Below are 17,551 nucleotides of genomic sequence, written 5' to 3'. Positions count from 1 at the left end.
AATTAACAACAACAACAACAATTTAATAATAAAGGAAAATTGTAATTGGTAGACCTGGGTGGAGCTTTGTCCAGAAACAGTTGTTTCAGTAGAAAAATAAGGAAACATTTTGAATATGTGAAAGAAAATTTAAAAAATCCTTCCAGTAGCACCTTAGAGACCAAATACGTTTGTTATTGGTATGAGCTTTCGTGTACATGCACACTTCTTCAGATACCATATGCGTTGAATATGCGTTGGTCCAATCATGGTATTCAGAATGTAATAGGACCTAAATCAGATCTCCACTGAGTCCAGCATTCTATTTATAGCCAACCAGATGCCTCTTGAGCAGTCCACAGGTAGGGCATAAAGACGATATCCAGCAACTAGTGTACAGTACTGCCAGAGAAGATGGAGGCTACATATCACCATCATGGCAAATAATAATTGATAGATCCATCCTTCATGAAATTGTCTAATCCCCCCTTTAAGACTAGTGGCTCTCAAGATCTTTGACTCTCCAGATGTCGTTGGTCTACAGCTCCCATCTTTCCTGACCATTGACCATGCTCAGTAGGGCTGATGGGAGTTGGGAGTCCAACATTATCTGGAGGGTCACATCCTCCCCATTCTTGCCATAGCACATTGGTAGCTCATGAAAAAAGTTCCAGGTTTTGCCATTGGCATATTCTGTTAAAAAGTATCAGGTAACTGTATAAAAGACCCTTAAATCTAGTCAGCCAGTGTCGGAAGCAGAGTGTTCAACTAATCCGGCCCACAGAGGGATCTCCGCTGGAATGAACCGGCCCAAGCAAGGTAAACCTTGCTGACTCCTGGACTAGATAGAGCAAAGCTCTTCTTCTTATGTCAAGTTACCTATACTGTTACCTATATCTACTTTCTCCACACCTTGATTAAAAAAAAAAAAAATTCATCCAACCCCCCACTCTTTGTTCACTCTGGCTACCTCAACCTGCATCAGGTTTTACTAAATTTTTGCTAGTGACCCAACTCTCTGCCGCCTGACGTTTAAGAAGGATGTCTGTATCTTACGACTGGGGAACTGAATAAAGCACCAATCTGTTGTTTATGCCAGAACAATATATTACCATATGAAACTGCCGCTTATCTATTCCAAAGGCAACAAAGGAGGCAGCCATAATGAAAGACTGTCTTCAGGTGAAATCGGGAGACTCTTATATAATTGCACAAAAAAAGGGATGGTAAAAAATAGCAGCCACCTCATACATATTCAGCAAAATCAGTGAATCGTATTCATAGCCGTGCATAAATAACATAGGTTTCCTCTGTAGCATTTCAGAGTCATTGCATTATGTAGTCTTGATGTGAGTAATTTTATCCTTTAGATTCTCTGTGTAATTGCGTAGATATTTAATAGTCTTAAAAAGTAATGTTTGATGACTAGCTGAATACCGTTAATTCGACTTGCCACCCACAGTATGTCAGTCAGATCCACTCTCTCACAACATTCAAGAGAACTTTCCCCTCTGCTAATAGCTTTTAGCAAGGGAGACCATCCACCAAGCCTTTTGGCAGAATATCTTGCGAGTGGTTTAAGTAATACTAGGTGGTGGTGGTCATATCTCAAGGAAAAGTCAAGGCCAGCCCGAGGTGGGAGGGGAACATCAGCTTCTCCCCCCAAAGACAGGTTTATTACTGGTGGCATGCAACAGAAGCACCAGCACTGAGGGTCATCTGCCATTACCCAAAATGCCCCAATGTAGCATTGCTCCAGGGCATCGTCATGGACTAGTTGGATGCCAAGGAGCGGTGGGAGGCACCAGCTGCAGAAGCCCTCAGGGAACTCCCAAGAGAAGAAAGCTCAGAGCCAGGGGATTGGTGGTGGGACAACGAGGAGTGGTTACAGATTGGAAGGAGAAGGTGGCAGGGTTAAGTGAACGGGAAGAGGCTGCAGCAGAGCACAGTTCAGACTGCGAGGCAGAAGCAGGGGCTGGTTAGGAGTGGGGTTTGGGACAGGCGGCTGCTGAAGAAGGCAGGGAGTCTCCCTCTTCTGATGCCCCGAAAACATGAATGTGCATCTGTGGATGGGGAACTGTAGTGTGGACAGAAGCACTGCCCACAATCATCCCAATCATAGGAGCCAACTCTTAGGGGCTGAGGTCTCCCCATAAAATATTTGAGGAAGCCACCCCTAAAATTTGGTGAGCATTGCCATTCAAATGGTTTGTGTGCACCACATCTGCAGGGCAGAGTTTAACTTGCCCCCCATATTTTATTCAAGTTGGCAGCCTTGCCCCCATTGTACCCCCTGCATGTAGTCCCACTCTAATCTCACAGCTTTCCCTTGTGTTGAGTGTGGAAGGCCTGCAACTTTTACTCAAGGTCACTTGAGCATGTGTACAGCCCTCTGCGTGACTGTGGACCCTGATAAAGCAGGGAGTCCTTTCCTGATTGCACAAGGCATTCTTCTCAAATTTAAGTAAATGTGGTGAGTAAACATTCGCTGCAAAGCTTCCCCTCTCAACACAAGGAAAATTGTGGACTGAGATGGTGGGAAAACATGCACAAGGATGTCAGGGTGGAGCTTGTATGCACTTATCACACCCTTGTCCCCCACCCACAGTTTTGTTCAGACAAATTGCTAGATACACCTGCTGACATGACAGAAAGAAAGGAAATTATTAACTGTCAAAAGAACACCAAAATGCACCCACTCGTGTTGTTATTATTTCCCCAATCACCCTATTAGGAGTTCCTCTGTTGGAGGGCTCAGTTCCAGGCATAAAGAGGGAATAATCCTGGGGATTGTGTGTCAGGCAGCTCCAGTTTAGATAGTGAGAGCATGAAATCATTGCCCGTTCCATGCCCTTTCAGTAGCAAAGGATGCTGGATTTAACATATCCATTGGAACCAGCCAGCCACTTCCTCATCTGCAGGCATCAATCTTGTCATATTCAGTCATCAGTTCTTGACTCTCTGTTGGAGGGTGTGTGTGGATTGATGGTCCTGCCTCATCTTGTTCTCTTATTGCCAACTAGGGTGACTGTGTGTCCTACTTTACAGGCCTCTGTCTGAAATGCTCTCTAAGTCACTGCCCGGTTTAAAGGTAAAGAACAGTCAATAGACAGATCAGGGGCCTTGAGCGTGCCCTTTGAAAGTAAGCTCCTGAACAGCACTATTTAAATATGTCTATTTAAATTAAAATGCTCATCCAAAAACACACAAAGGAGGACAAGTCTTACTCCACCCCACTTAAAGGATTAGCACCACAGTAGAGGGTAGCTTTACTACCAAAGGACTGGATTAATAAAAATGTCTTAGGCTGGCACCTAAAAACTGGCAGTGATAGTGCCAGGTGTGTTTTGCTTGGAAACACATTCCACTAACAGGCTACAGATCAAGTTGATGCCATTTCTTTCTTAAGCAGCACATGGCTCATTAACCTATTTTATTATTGAAAGGGTTTTTTATTTTTAAAAATGGGTATTAGTATTTTTTCCTCTGTGCTGCTTGCCATGCTTTTTTCCTATATCAAGAATGAGCTGCTAAGGTATGTATGTATGTATGTATGTATGTATGTATGTATGTATGTATTTTTTTTACCCCTGCTGCCCACTATATAGTGTTCAAGGCATCTTAAATATATATATCAAATTCATTAGTAACTAAAAATGAATAAAACACAAATTAAAAACAAACAAACATTGCTTCTAGCTGTGTGCTCTGTCAGTAAAATGTTTTCTTATGCAGCTGTGTGCATGAAAAACAGTTTTCGGTTGATGCCTAGATGTTCTGTGCACCATTCACTGTTTCTAGAAACGAATTACAGATGAAGTTCAAAACTAAGTGGGTTAAAAAAAGAAGAAGTTTCTGTGAGGCTTTGATTCCTCCCATTGACCCATTGATCCTTCACAAATCCCACAATGCCAAGCACTCAGATCTAGTTTCCTCTTTTGAAGCCACCAGAGCATGTTTATAGTTGTTCCCAAAAAAAGTATTAATGTCCTTGCAGTTATTTATGCTGCTTAATTTAGCAAGGACATATACAGTATGCAGAACCAGGCCAGCACACATTCATCTCTTATTATGTCACCAGGAGAGGAACTGCTTTCTGCCCATCACATTTCTCTGCTTAGTGTAAAATGATCTGGGCTTGAATGGATCATATTATGATGGCTTGCCAAGATAACAGGCATCCTTGATGGTTTTTCTCTCTCTCACCACCAGTACTTATTCCACAGAATCCCTGTGTTTGGTTTTTCCACTTCCTCGTACTTTTACATAAGCATTTAAAGCTGCTGTTGCTTCTAGCAAAAGGTCTCCTGGCCAAGGATGGCTTATACGGCCAGTGAGAAGAAAGTAGGCACTAGAAAACTGGACATGTACCGGAATATCTGAGTCCTTTTGTAGAAGGCAGGATCTAGACTCAATCTAACTTGAAAGCAGTATATTGAGGACAAGCACGGATGATTCTGGACTGAGAAAAAAATGACATTTTTGTGCTATAAACGCGTACACAGCCTTAGAATAATGAATTGTGTGCTCAAAACCAGATTCTATGCCTATGCAGTGGCATGACCGAGGAACTGTGGAATACATACTACCAAGCTCAGGGCTGCGTATGGAGAGATCCATAAAAGAATTTGTGCTCACATTCGGCAACAGCCACACAGATACTGTTAGCCCAGAGATTGAAAGAAGAAATAACCCCAACCAGAGAAGAATGGCAAACCAAGTTGATGGGCTATGCTGAAATGGCAAAATTAGCTGGGAAGCTCAGAAATCAAGAGGACAAAAACTTTTTAAAAGAATGGGAAAAGTTCACAAGACCAGTAAGCAGGTTAAAACATTAGCAGGATTTTAACCACACTTGTAAAATAACAGAAAGTATGGATAATGTGGAAGGATAAAAATTTGGACAAGTGTTGATATGCAGTTGTAAATATTATCATTAGGACCCATGGAAGGGTTGGGGGGAAGTCAGGCAGTTCAGAGCAATCTCGATATTTGGATATTGAATTGTTTTTTGATGTATGCTTATATTTTTTGAAAATCAAATAAAAAAATTATATATACAGTGATACCTTGGGTTAAGTACTTAGTTCATTCCGGAGGTCTGTTCTTAACCTAAAACTGTTCTTAACCTGAAGCAGCACTTTAGCTAATGGGGCCTCCTGCTGCTGTCGTGCCGCCGGAGCACAATTTCTGTTCTCATCCTGAAGCAAAGTTCTTAACCCGAGGTACTATTTCTGGGTTAGCTGAGTCTGTAACCTGAAGCGTATGTAACCTGAAGCATATGTAACGCAAGGTTCCACTGTATATAAAAAGAATTTGTGCTCTCACTAAGTGGATCCTGGAACATATAGATCTGTATTCTAGCTCTGGTACAGTTGCCACGACATAAGAGAACCAGGCATTCCACACACCTGGTGCCCTCCAGATGTTTTAGACTATAACTCCCAACTTCGCTGACTGTTGACCATGCTGGGAAGGCACTAAGTTGTTGAAGGCTGCAATAGATTAATTAAAGCCTGCATACTTTCCGCCCAGAAATCTAGAAGAATATGTCCGTATTGCCTTTGCCTCGTGCTTTTCCAACTGGGACAAGCAGTATCATCACCCAAGGTGGCATACTTCAGTGACATAACTCACCTTAGAGAGAACTGGACTTTTAACCGTTGATGGTTGGCGTTACATCATATCCCGTGATGCCATTGCTCCTGCTCATCAAGGCTTCCCTTAAATTATGTAACCCTTTTTTCTGTGTGATCACTCATCTCATAATACATCACACTGGTACATCTCTAAACTTCCTCCTTCCCATCTCTCCCCTGCCTCCGTATTTCACAATGACAATAAAGGATCAAACCAGATTATGGGACGTAAACTAAGAAGAAGAAGAGTTTGGATTTGATATCCCGCTTTATCACTACCCAAAGGAGTCTCTAAGTGGCTAACATTCTCCTTTCCCTTCCTCCCCCACAACAAACACTCTGTAAGGTGAGTGGGGCTGAGAGGCTTCAGAGAAGTGTGACTAGCCCAAGGTCACCCAGCAGCTACATGTGAAGAAGTGGAGACGCGAACCCAGTTCACCATATTACGAGACTACCGCTCTTAACCACTACACCACACCACACTAAGGATGTGTCTCTCCTATGCTACTAACTACTGTATAGCTAAGCTAACCCCATACATTGGGGATCAGGTTATTATTATCAGAGTAGACATTTTAACTAGATAAAGGCAGGTTTAACCCCAGCACCTTTCTCTCTTGCTCTTAAGTGAACAGAACCTGGCAGTTTTACCTAACCTTAAGTGTTCCCGGCTCATTATGATGTGATGTGAAAAGCCAGCAAGTTCCAGTGATTATGCAATTTGGGAAGGGATTGCATATATTCCCCCCGCTTGATGTTTGGAGGATTTGAGGAAGCATCTGGTCTTTCTTGTTTACTGCAGCTACATTCCCCAGGAAGTTAGATTGAAGAGCTCCTAGGAACATATTTTTAAGGAAATTCCCTTTACTTCCTGAAAATATCCAATTCAGTAACAAACATTTTGAGACTAATGTGTCATCTGCAACTAATTATTTCTGTTATGTGCTTCAGCCTGGGACACAGGAATATATAGCTATTGGGAAAACATGAGGGCCAAGGACTGTTTTCAGGTAAAGACCTGTTCCTGAGCTTCATCAAACTCATACTGTGCTCACATCCTCACGTTGCACTCAAAAGTATTATACTGCGGTCAGAACTTCACAGGAAAACTCAGCACAGCACAGAACGGAGTTAGTAAAGGGCAGAGACGATGCTTTCAGTCTTTCATATCTGATGTTAGGCACCTAGATCATAGAGACATAAATAAAACAGGAGAGGGGGAAATAAGGCCTTTAAATATGGCTCAAGGTACCTAAAAGGCAGCTAGTGTTAACTTACAGGTATTATTTATGGTCTGGTATGTGCTTGAATAAGTGTCAGCAGTTGCTCAAGCAAGTAGTTCAACAGCATGTTTAAAATGAGCATATTACAAGCAGACCATGTTTTTAAAAAGCATATTCCCCCCCCCCCCAAGTCTGCTTTCCCACCCTAAAGGTATGCAGCTGAACTGCCTGCCATTGGCAATTGTTAAGTTACAGCTGGGGAAAAGTTGCAGAACTTGTCCTGATTTATGAAAAGCAGTTGGCTTTGCAAATGTCAGGATTCCTTATGGGAGCAAACAACAGCGGCACTCTTTACAGATTGGGAAGTTACTCCCACGTTCTGGGTGCCACTCCTGTGATAACACAGCCGCTGGTTTTCCCAAACATCCTCCCATTGTTAGAGATTTTATCATATTTGTAAGGAATGCATTTTTTAAAACCCTCAGTATCTCTTTTCAAAATGTTAATAATATCAGAAGACTGTAGATATCCATCATACCAAAACTCTTGCAGTTATGAAGTCTGGCTGCAGGTGTGCAAATGGGACAGAAAAAGGGAAGAGAAAACTATCTCTCAACAAACAGGTAGGTCAGCTATTTCAGGTCCTTTGTGGGGGCACAGAGGGTCTTTGTTAGCCTTTTAAGTCTGGTACTCGGAGCAATTGGTTCTGCTTCCTTGTTTGATGTCACAGCTTTAATACTACAGAGCACCACATAGCTTGCTTCTATGAAGCAATGGGGAAAACATTGGTCCTGCATTCCAAGGCCCCTAGAAACTCACTAATTAAATGGTCAAAACTTGGATAAACATATCAGGGGTGAAGGTTCAGCAAGAGGTTCTATTTTACTGTGAAGAAGAAAAAGGATGCCTCTGAGCATGTGCAGTATGCCTTTCTCTTACCATGGACTGTCTACCACTATGTATCTTTCATGGGTGGGGGGGGGACTTCTAGGTTAAATGATATGGCTTGTGGCCAGACTTGGTTTCTGCTTCCTTAAAAATTATATCATCTCCCTTGCCCTCCAATCCTGTTCAGAATTCACATATTATATATTAATTGTCCTAGATATTCCCATGCTGGGCCAGATTTGGAGTACAATTTATAACATCTCAAATCCTCACATTTTATAACTTCCTGTCCATTCACTGATACCCTGATTGAGTGATTTAACACAGCTAAAGGAACTGGAATGTCTTGTGTTCAGTATCAAATGTAAGGGCAGCTTGATCTATAAATAAACTTAAGATGAGGGAGAAAGAAATATTTATTTGAGAAATCAGTTTGTCCTAGTTTTGTGTAAGTGCCCCACTCTGTTTTGTTATTAAGTGACTGGTGTTTTTTCTTAATGAATGAAAATAAACTGAAAAAGTAATGACCTCTAACCAATGCAGTGCAGCACAGATGGCTCTATTTGGAACACAATGTGTTGGAAAAACAGTACAGACAACTATTACGCCACCAGCAGAAACAATGAGTCAGCTCTGCCAAGGTTGTTATGTTGGATGATAAACACAACTGACTATAGATCCAGATGTAAACAGAATTAAGTCAGAAGGCTTGTTATATCACAGACAAGGAAATGTAACATGTTGGCTCTGAGAATTACTCAGGATTGCAAACACTTTGTAAACATCTGATTATGTGGCCCCAGGTTTACTCCTATCTTCTATGTATGCAGAGTACTGAATTAATTAACATGAAAGGAGACCCAAGCTTAGCCATATTCTGTGACCCACATCACTGACCCATAAACCATGCTCTTTCCTATAGGTAGATTTCATAGATATACAGATGAGTGCTTTGCCAACATAATATCATATGAAATTTCTCCATTGCATGGAAGAAACAGATATTTAACTTGTAATGCTGAGTGGCCCACAAGTATTTTTATCTGCACAGCTCTAAGGGCAGCTACGATCCACTAAGGCGGCAATCCTAATCTCACTTTCCTTGAAGTAAGCCCTAGTGAATTCAGTAGGACTTACTCTGAGTAGGCATGGTTAGGACTGCAGCCTAAGTTTTTGACCACACAAAATGGGCAGAGGCCAGTAAAATTATGTGACATCATTGCCTAATACAATAATTTTGTATTTTCTTATTCTTCCATGGCCAAACTCCTCCTAGGTTTTTTTAGGTGTTATATGGAACTGATGGAGATAATGGATTAACCCAGAAAATCTGAAAAACCAGACAGTTTAGGGTGGGGAGAGATGGAAATACAGATAAAGGTAACTTGGTAAAGGCTATGAAATCAATGAGAAAGATCACGACACTGATTTTGTGTCTGTAAGAATTTAGCCTCATCTGTGCACAGAATCCTAAGCAGCTTCCACGCAACTGAATGCTGCTGGGTCAAGGATTCATGAAATTAATGAGCACTTACTTATTATTTTTGCTGGAAATGATCTGACCTATAGGGGGAAACAAGGCTTTCCCAGCAATTTTAAGTGGAATGTGGATCAAAAGGGGACATATCTACTGCATTTGCTGCACTTACAGTGTTGTATAGGCAAGCTTTTTTTTAAAACATCTATACACTGAACTACTTGATCACTTTGAAAGAGGCATTGTTTTCTCAAACTTCTAGCCAATATTAGAGATTATTACTGTATTGGCAGATGGCAACAGCCTAAAACGCCATGCTTGATAGTGGGACCACAAATTCAGGTTTCGTCAAGATTAATATTATTATTTATTACAATTTGTATGTTACTCTTCATTCATAGATCTCAGGGCGTTCCACAGCATATGACGATCAGTCATTATGGGGAATCCAGAACAATTTATTAGACAAAAATAAACTTTCACTGAAACTTTAAGGACTAACCTTTCTTTTTCTTTGCTTGGTATTGACATGTTTTCATACCTTTCAGTACAGCATTTCAGTAGGCTTTGCAATATTTATTTACAGCCTTTTCCTTGAATTTGTAGCAGACGTCTAGCCAAAAAGTAAAAATAAGTTTTTCATAATAAATTTCAGCCGTGCAAACTCCATAGCATGTGAAACTCATTATGAGATCCCCCACTCCGCCCCCTCATGTGTTTTCAGTGCCATCTCACAATTCTGTTTAAAATGTAGGAAACAAAATAGAAACCATATTTCCGCCTTTTAGCCTCTCCTGTGATATTTATGTGCATTTTTGAGTGACTCTAATTCAGTTTCGAATGCACAGAAACCCAGGTTTTAAACCGACTGAGGTTGATGAAAAGGAAACTGTTAGGCATGGCAGTTAAGTGGATGCTCCATATACAGAGAAACAAGATACCGCTAGGTCAGAGGTAGGCAACCTAAGGCCCAGGGGCCGGATGCAGCCCAATCGCCTTCTCAATCCGGCCTGCGGACTGTCTGGGAATCAGCGTGTTTTTACATGAGTAGAATGTGTGCTTTTATTTAAAATGCATCTCTGGGTTATTTGTGGGGCATAGGAATTCGTTCTCCCCCCCGCCAAAAAAATTAAAATATAGTCCAGTACCCCACAAGGTCTGAGGGACAGTGGACCGACCAATGGCTGAAAAAGGTTGCTGACCCCTGCTCTAAGTATAAGTTGCTAGAAACAAATAGGAACAACATCACCTCAGCCCCTTGCATCCGAGCACCAAAAGTTATGCAGCTGACCACTGTTGGAAACAATGGAGTAGGGATTGGGCTTTTATTTGATCCAGCAAAGGAATTTCTACGCATGTAAATGCATATTTATATTTACATGTCAGCCTTTACGTGCTTTATATTGATGAATGAACCAATGTGCTCAGCCTAATGAATGGTTAGTTATCCATTCAGCACAATTACATATTTGTATGCTTCCCAGATTACACAACTGGAAGAGTGTTCTCTCCTACATAAGCTAATGTTGGGTGGGGTGACTGTTACAGTGGGAGAAACCTCTCATGCGAAGGGAAGTCAAGCTGCAGCAGTAGTGATGTCAAACATTCAAGAATACTAATCAAAGCAGTTTTGAAGACACAAGACATATCTTGGCCTGCCCTTCAAAACAGGTTGAGGGAGGAATTCCCTTACATATGAACATATGGAACAAAACCTCAAAGTCTTCTGATATTAGGGCAACACTGTTTCTGAAGGGGGCAGTTTGGAGGAGAGGGGCAGTGGAAAGAAAGGGGACTCCCTTGCTACCTTATTCGGTGTTTTTCTCCACATGGTTCCAGGTGTACGTGTGTTACTCTGATGACAGGAACATGGAGAGTCAGACAGGCAGACCTGCACATAGTTCATTTGAAGGGCCAAAGAAGAGTATTGTTATGAATTTGAGTGGGGGTAGGCTGTATGCCGAGACCCTTCTAACCTCTGAATCCAGCAAGTGTTAAAATATAAGCCTGGATAGGTTCCTGATGAGGTGATCACTTGGGTGATGGGCCATTAAGGAGAAGGGGCTCTGTGTGAGACAGCACATGGGTGGGGGATGCAAGATGGCAAATTCGTGGGACCGCTTCCTCAACTTGCGGATAGTTAGAAAGAAAAAGTCAAGGCTGAGGGCAGAGAGTTTGGGGCAGTGGTGCAGGCTAGAAGAAAAAGCTGCAAGCTGGAGAGAGAACAATGCTTGGTTTCTGTTTGAATCCAAGGCTGCAACTATGGGAGATGAAAGCCCTCCATCCTAGGCTCAGGTTGTATATATGTGTAAATAAGCCATACACACACACACACACACACACACACATATATGCCACAATCTCTGCTGTGTCTCGTTCCAAAGGAAACATGAGCCCTGGGTAAATGCCTGGAATATTGCACTGCTTGGAAATTGAGGTGGTGTGCAACAGTATGTAGTTCAGGTCAACCTGAAGTCAAGGTCCAAAGTAGCAAACCAAGATCAGAGAACCCACAGACAGATCTGCAGGTGGGGAGCGTGCTCTTGCACTCAGCTTCCACTTGTGAGCTTCCCCTGGGCATCTCGTTGACCACTGTGAGAACAGAGTGCTAGATAGGCCTTTCGCTTGAACTTTTTATGTTCTGGAATTCAAGTCAAGTTCCAAAAAGGGCAAGGTAAGGTGTAGGAATCTCAAGAGCAACTGTTGCAGTTGACAAACTCCACAGAATGAGGAACCAGGCCTGAGGCAACAGTTGTTGCTAAAAAATGGAAAAAGGAGGTCAAAAAGGGGCACATATTTGCATAAAAACTGCCTTTGCTAATTTACATGAATAGATGCAAAAATGTAGCAACTATTTTTTCAGGGTGGGGGAAACCTGTACAGTACTATAAAAACCTGTACAGTGGTACCTTGGTTTGAGAACAGCCTAGTTTATGAACAACGTAGATTAAGCACACTGCAAACCTGGAAGTAGGTGTTTTGGTTTGTGAACTTTGTCTTGGAATAAGAACATGTTTTATTCCTGTTGAGTGTGTTCCATTTGTAAATTGAGTCCCCCGCTGCTATGGGAAAGCATGCCTTGGTTTAAGAACAATTTGGTTTAAGAACAGACTTCAGGAATGGATTAGGTTTGTAAACCAAGGTACCACTGCAATGCACTTTCTGTAATAAGAGGGGCTTGTCCTGATGTCCTTGGCCAAAAATATCTCCTTCCCTTATTTGTGTGAACTACCAGGATATGCCAGCTGGATGCTGAGTTCCATTCCAGAGATGGTGACACTTTCGTGTTTATATATAAAGTTCATAGAATGATTAACAGCACAGTCCTATAAATGTCTAAGAAATAAGTGCAACTGAGTTGAATGGGCCTTATTCCCAGGTAAGTGGGTGTAAGTCTGCAGCCTTAGGACCCAGCAGGATAAAAATGTGCTCTTTAAATGGTTCTCTTTAACTCGTATTGTTTGTGGTAGGGAGAAGGCACAGTCTTGAATGAAGGCTGGTTCACGCTTCATCCTGCTTCCAGAGATCACAAGAGTTTTCTCAAGACATTTCTAAATATATCCTAGCGCTAATTAGATTTATGGCTGAACTGTAGAATTGCAATATTTTAAACATACCAAGTAGGTTTCTAGATCTTTTAGATTTTAAGCCTTGGGTTCATCCCCCACCCAATCTCTCTTTCTTTCAAATGTCCCCCCCCCCCGGTTTATTTAATGTTGGGTCAAAATTTATAGGTAATTTTTTTAAAGGAATGTCCTGTAATTATGATATTGACTTCTTCATTCCCAGACTTAAACCAAATACTTCTAGCAAATGAAAGACTGCAATATGCCTGCCACTTCCAGAAGTATATCTGGCACCTTTGAATTCCATGGTGTGATGTACCGGTGTGTGTTTGTTGGGGTGAATTTGTTATCAACTGGTCTGTTTTGAATTGGAAAACATGTCAGGCTACAGGTGCTTAAATTGGGTTGTCATGTGCTCTACTTTACCAAAGACAGTCCTCTGTTTGAAGGCACCCTTTCTTTCAAAGAGTGCCCAAAGTTCATCTTAAGAATAAAAATTAATAAGGACCAGATGCCTGGCAGGTGCCCACCAACTGAGTTAGCACAGGTCACCTGCTCTGGCTTCCCCACCTTGGTGAGATGGATTTATATTCAAATTATAGTATTTACTTCTAAATTTGCACATTTGCTCACATGATTAGCCACTAGGCTATACTAGGACCAGTTTCCTTGGCTACTGAGCAAAATTGGTCACAATAACACCCACCCAGCTCAAGCCATATCCTGCAATAATAAACTTGTTTATTTATTTACCAGATTTTTATCCCATCTTTTCATCAAAAAGCTCAAATTGGCAGACATAGTTTCCTCTGAGGAGATTTCACCCCTCCCATATCCAAGAATCTGCTGGTGTTCTCTGCTGATTCTCCAGAGAGGAGGGGGCGGTTTCTGCTCTCTACTTATTCCGCTCCAGCCTCACATCAGAGAGAGAGAGAGAGAGAGAGAGAGACTGAGTATTAGAGAGAGATCGTGTGTATAGATAAGGTTGCTGCTAAGAGCAGCTGCAGACACTCAGTGCAGTTCAGCATTTTCGTTTAAACTCCATTTAGCTCTGTAAATAGTTGTGTATTATAGCTGTAGATAGAATAAAATAAGATATTCTACAGAGCTGCTCTCCGAGTCGTTTATGCTCTGCTATACTCTGCTGTACTCTGCTGTGCGACGACTGTCTTCTTCTTGGAGTGAATCCGGTGCTCACAACTCTAAGCTGTGAGTCCACAGCACTTTGACCTGTTCCTGTGCAGAAGGTGGTCTCTGGAAGTGCTACCCAGCTCGCCTAGCCCAGTCGGGGCTGAAGTGGATGAGTCCAGTTGGTGGCACTGGCTCAAGGACGATGCTGACATCCTCTTCCCAGTTTTATTCTCACAACAACCCTATGAGGCATGTTAGGCTGAGTAGCTCCAGGTCACCAAGATAACTTTGTGGCTGAGTGAGGATTTGAACTGTGGTCCCCCAGGCTGTAGTCCAATACTAACCACTTAGTTGTTTTCTGCTGCTCCAGAGAAGCGGACACGGAGCAATGGATCCAAACTACAAGAAAGAAGATTCCACCTAAACATTAGGAAGAACTTCCTGACAGTAAGAGCTGTTCGACAGTGGAATTTGCTGCCAAGGAGTGTGGTGGAGTCTCCTTCTTTGGAGGTCTTTAAGCAGAGGCTTGACAACCATGTGTCAGGAGTGCTCTGATGGTGTTTCCTGCTTGGCAGGGGGTTGGACTCGATGGCCCTTGTGGTCTCTTCCAACTCTATGATTCTATGATTCTATTCTATGATTCACTTACCACACTGACTTTCTAAAATGCAAAATATGAAGGCTGGGGCACTGGAATATGCCATTCATTATAACAAAGACTGTTATATGCTGATCTGGTAATTGCCCATTGTTGGAAGCATGAATCAGAAGTGCGGTCCACAACTGCTGATGGTTGCACTAGCGAAAGGTTGCCCTTATGCTCCAAAAGTTTAACCCTGACATTTACATTTAATAAAAATCGGAAGAATACAGTAAACTGCCCCTGGGACATGGACTTAATCCCAACATTACTAATGAGAAGGATGGGACACCTTTGCAGCTCATTAACACAGAATCACAGTTTCATTCCTGGAATCAAGTCCAAACTGCAGCATAGTTGGCCATAAAACTATATGACACAGAAGCTCCTGAGGGTTTTGTGCTCAATGAACTCAGGATGCACAGTTCAGAAGCCACTTGTTCAGGCCTGCTCTCTTATTTGTTTAACAAGCCAGAGAATGTGACTATTTCAGATCTTTTAACATTAATTCTACCCTTGGCTGGTCCTGTGAAAACGGTTTTATGACTGTGCAGCACAGCCTAAGCTAGATGTAAGGTAGGAGATCTGTGATGCCCAAAGCATTTTTCTCTATTAATTGAAGATCAAGGAAGCGGCACTCTTGAGAGAAAGTGCTTAACCCTTTCCTCCTGAACCCCTTGTTCTCCCCTCTCCCTTGAAGCTATTGTTAGATTCACAGAGATGGGGTGGGTGGGAGACAAACAGAAGCAGGGATCTGGTATGGTGTAGTGGTTAAAGTGTTGGGCTAGGACCTGGGAGACCAGGGTTCAAATCTCCACTCATCTCACTGGGTGACCTTGGGCCAGTCACTGCCTCTCAGAATGACCTGCTTTACAAAGTTGCTGTGAGTATTAAATGAGAAGGGGGAGAACCTTGAGCTTATTGGAGGGAAGGTAGGATATGAATGCCAATAATAAATAAGTAGGTAGGTAGATAGATAGATAGATAAATAAATAAATAAATAAATAAATAAATAGTAGCAGCACACTGCTAAAAGGAAGGTGGGCTTCATTTTAGTAGTGCATTGCTGCCTGCAAGGTTCTTTGAAGACCTGACTTTGAGATTTCAAAGTGTGATGTCATTTGTGATGTCACTTGATTGACAGGTGGGAGGTCCCACTCACATGTCAAATTTGGCCTGCAGAGCCAAAATGGTTCCTCACCCCACCAAAGGCAGGGCTAATGTGTGGTGTGAGCAACGGCTAAGTTTAGATCAGCATAGCTGCCTGCATTTTTGGCCTCGTCTTGAGGAGTTTGGGGCCCAAACCAGTAGTCCGGAGTCTGGACTGAATTACAAACCAGGAGGCAGGATCAAGAACCAAGCCGGAAGCTGGGCCCTAAGGATACAGGAACACAAAGGCTTACCTGGAACAAGGGTGGTCTGTGATAGTCCCTCCTGTCTAGGTGAATCCAGCCTGAGTGGGCAGGATTAGTGCAGGGCCTAGGCAGACATTGTGTCATACAGTCCAGTGGTTCACTGATCAGGGCTGCTGCACACAGACGCAGAGTTCCCAGTTCAAGCCCTGACACCACTGTGCCACCATAGATTCTCAACAGTATGGGCCCATAAGAACATAAGAATAGCCTTGCTTGATCAGACCAAGGCCCTCTCTAGTCCATCATCCAGTTTCCACTACCAGTCAGCCAGATCCTCCTGACGGTGTCACACCAGGACCAGAGCTAGCTAAACTCTGAACTAGGGAGAGATGCAGTTTTAATTGCGTTGACGAGAGAACCTCACCTACTGAGACAGGATTGGGCATTACAATAATTACACTGCTTTAATAAAACGGAGTGAAGTGTCAGCTTCACTGACACACTGAAAGGCGTTAATGGAATCCTATCATAACAAATAAGGGTCTTTATTGCATTATGCAATGGCACATCGCAAAATGGTAGCACTTCTTCATGGGGAGCATGACATTCTAAGTGAAAAGTGGGAACAGCGCCAGATGTAGATGTTTTTCATGTAGCTGGCATGAGGATGACAGATTTCCTTTTAAATTCACCTTGTTCTTCCTTCCAAAGGACTCATTTCAGTTAGCCACCCTCCCTCACGCCAGTGCTATTGTGAAAAGAGTGGCATTCTGATTCTTAGAAACTTAGGCCCTAAACATCCTGGAATGGCTTGTTACCATGGTATCCTTGGTCTTGATAACTCTTACAAGGTCAGGCAAAACAAACAAACATAACAGCTATGTCTAATTTTTCTCTTCTGTGTTAGCTGGACGTGTACCAAACTGCCTGTGTGTTGTCGTTGGTTACAGAAGAAGTTCTGAAACATCCCCCTCCCCTACGACAACTTGAAATTTGCTGGGAGAATTGGTGGACCCATTAATGATTTTGCTATGTAGCATAGAATGTTTTAGCATACATTGTGATGCACTGTGCTATATGCTGTGTGACTTTTAATTGCATTTAATTGCTTCATATATGTATGTGTTTGTATATATACACACACATTTTTGTATTCCATAAAGTACAAATGTTAATACAATAAAATACAAGCCAGTGCGGTTCAGCAGTTGGAGTGTTGGACCCTAGGAGGCCAGGGTTCAAATTACCACTCAGCAATGAAGCTCACGTGGTGACCTTGGGCCAGGCACTGCCTCTCGTCCTAACCAACCTCATAAGGTTGTTCTGAGGATAAAACTGGAAGTGAGGAACGCATGTACACCACCTTGAGTATCTTGGAGCAAAAGGTGGTATATAAATGAGGTTAATAAATAAATAAATAAATTCAATCTAAGGTATTAGGGAGTGGATACACATTATTGTATCACCATAGGCTGTGAACCAGGACACATGGTGTTTTTAAAAATGTGACAACAGTCCTCCTGGATGGCTGCAGGGGTGTAGCTAGATATTTAAAAGACTTGGCACACAAGTCAGAGATTTGCCTCTGAGCAAATTAAGTTAGCAGGTAGCTGTGGTCTCAGTGGTGCTACCCAGTCACCCTGTAAGCACAGC

General features: G+C 42.4%; 1 protein-coding gene across 1 annotated transcript in view; it reads left to right on the top strand.

Annotated features, from left to right (window-relative positions):
* Positions 1 to 7,325: 7,325 nt before the first annotated feature.
* DPY19L4 (dpy-19 like 4) overlaps positions 7,326 to 17,551 on the top strand; it is a 53,939-nt gene continuing 43,713 nt past the window's right edge. The window contains exon 1 of the mRNA XM_083749788.1: positions 7,326 to 7,464. Within this exon, the coding sequence (XP_083605914.1) occupies positions 7,341 to 7,464 (124 nt within the window). The 5' untranslated portion in view covers positions 7,326 to 7,340. The remainder of the gene's footprint in view (positions 7,465 to 17,551) is intronic.

Source organism: Podarcis gaigeae (genome assembly GCF_964106915.1).
Source record: "Podarcis gaigeae genome assembly, chromosome: 7".
In the NCBI taxonomy this organism is placed as follows: Eukaryota; Metazoa; Chordata; class Lepidosauria; order Squamata; family Lacertidae; genus Podarcis; species Podarcis gaigeae.
Note: the sequence above shows the minus strand (reverse complement) of the source record. Positions and strands in the feature narration are given on the sequence as shown.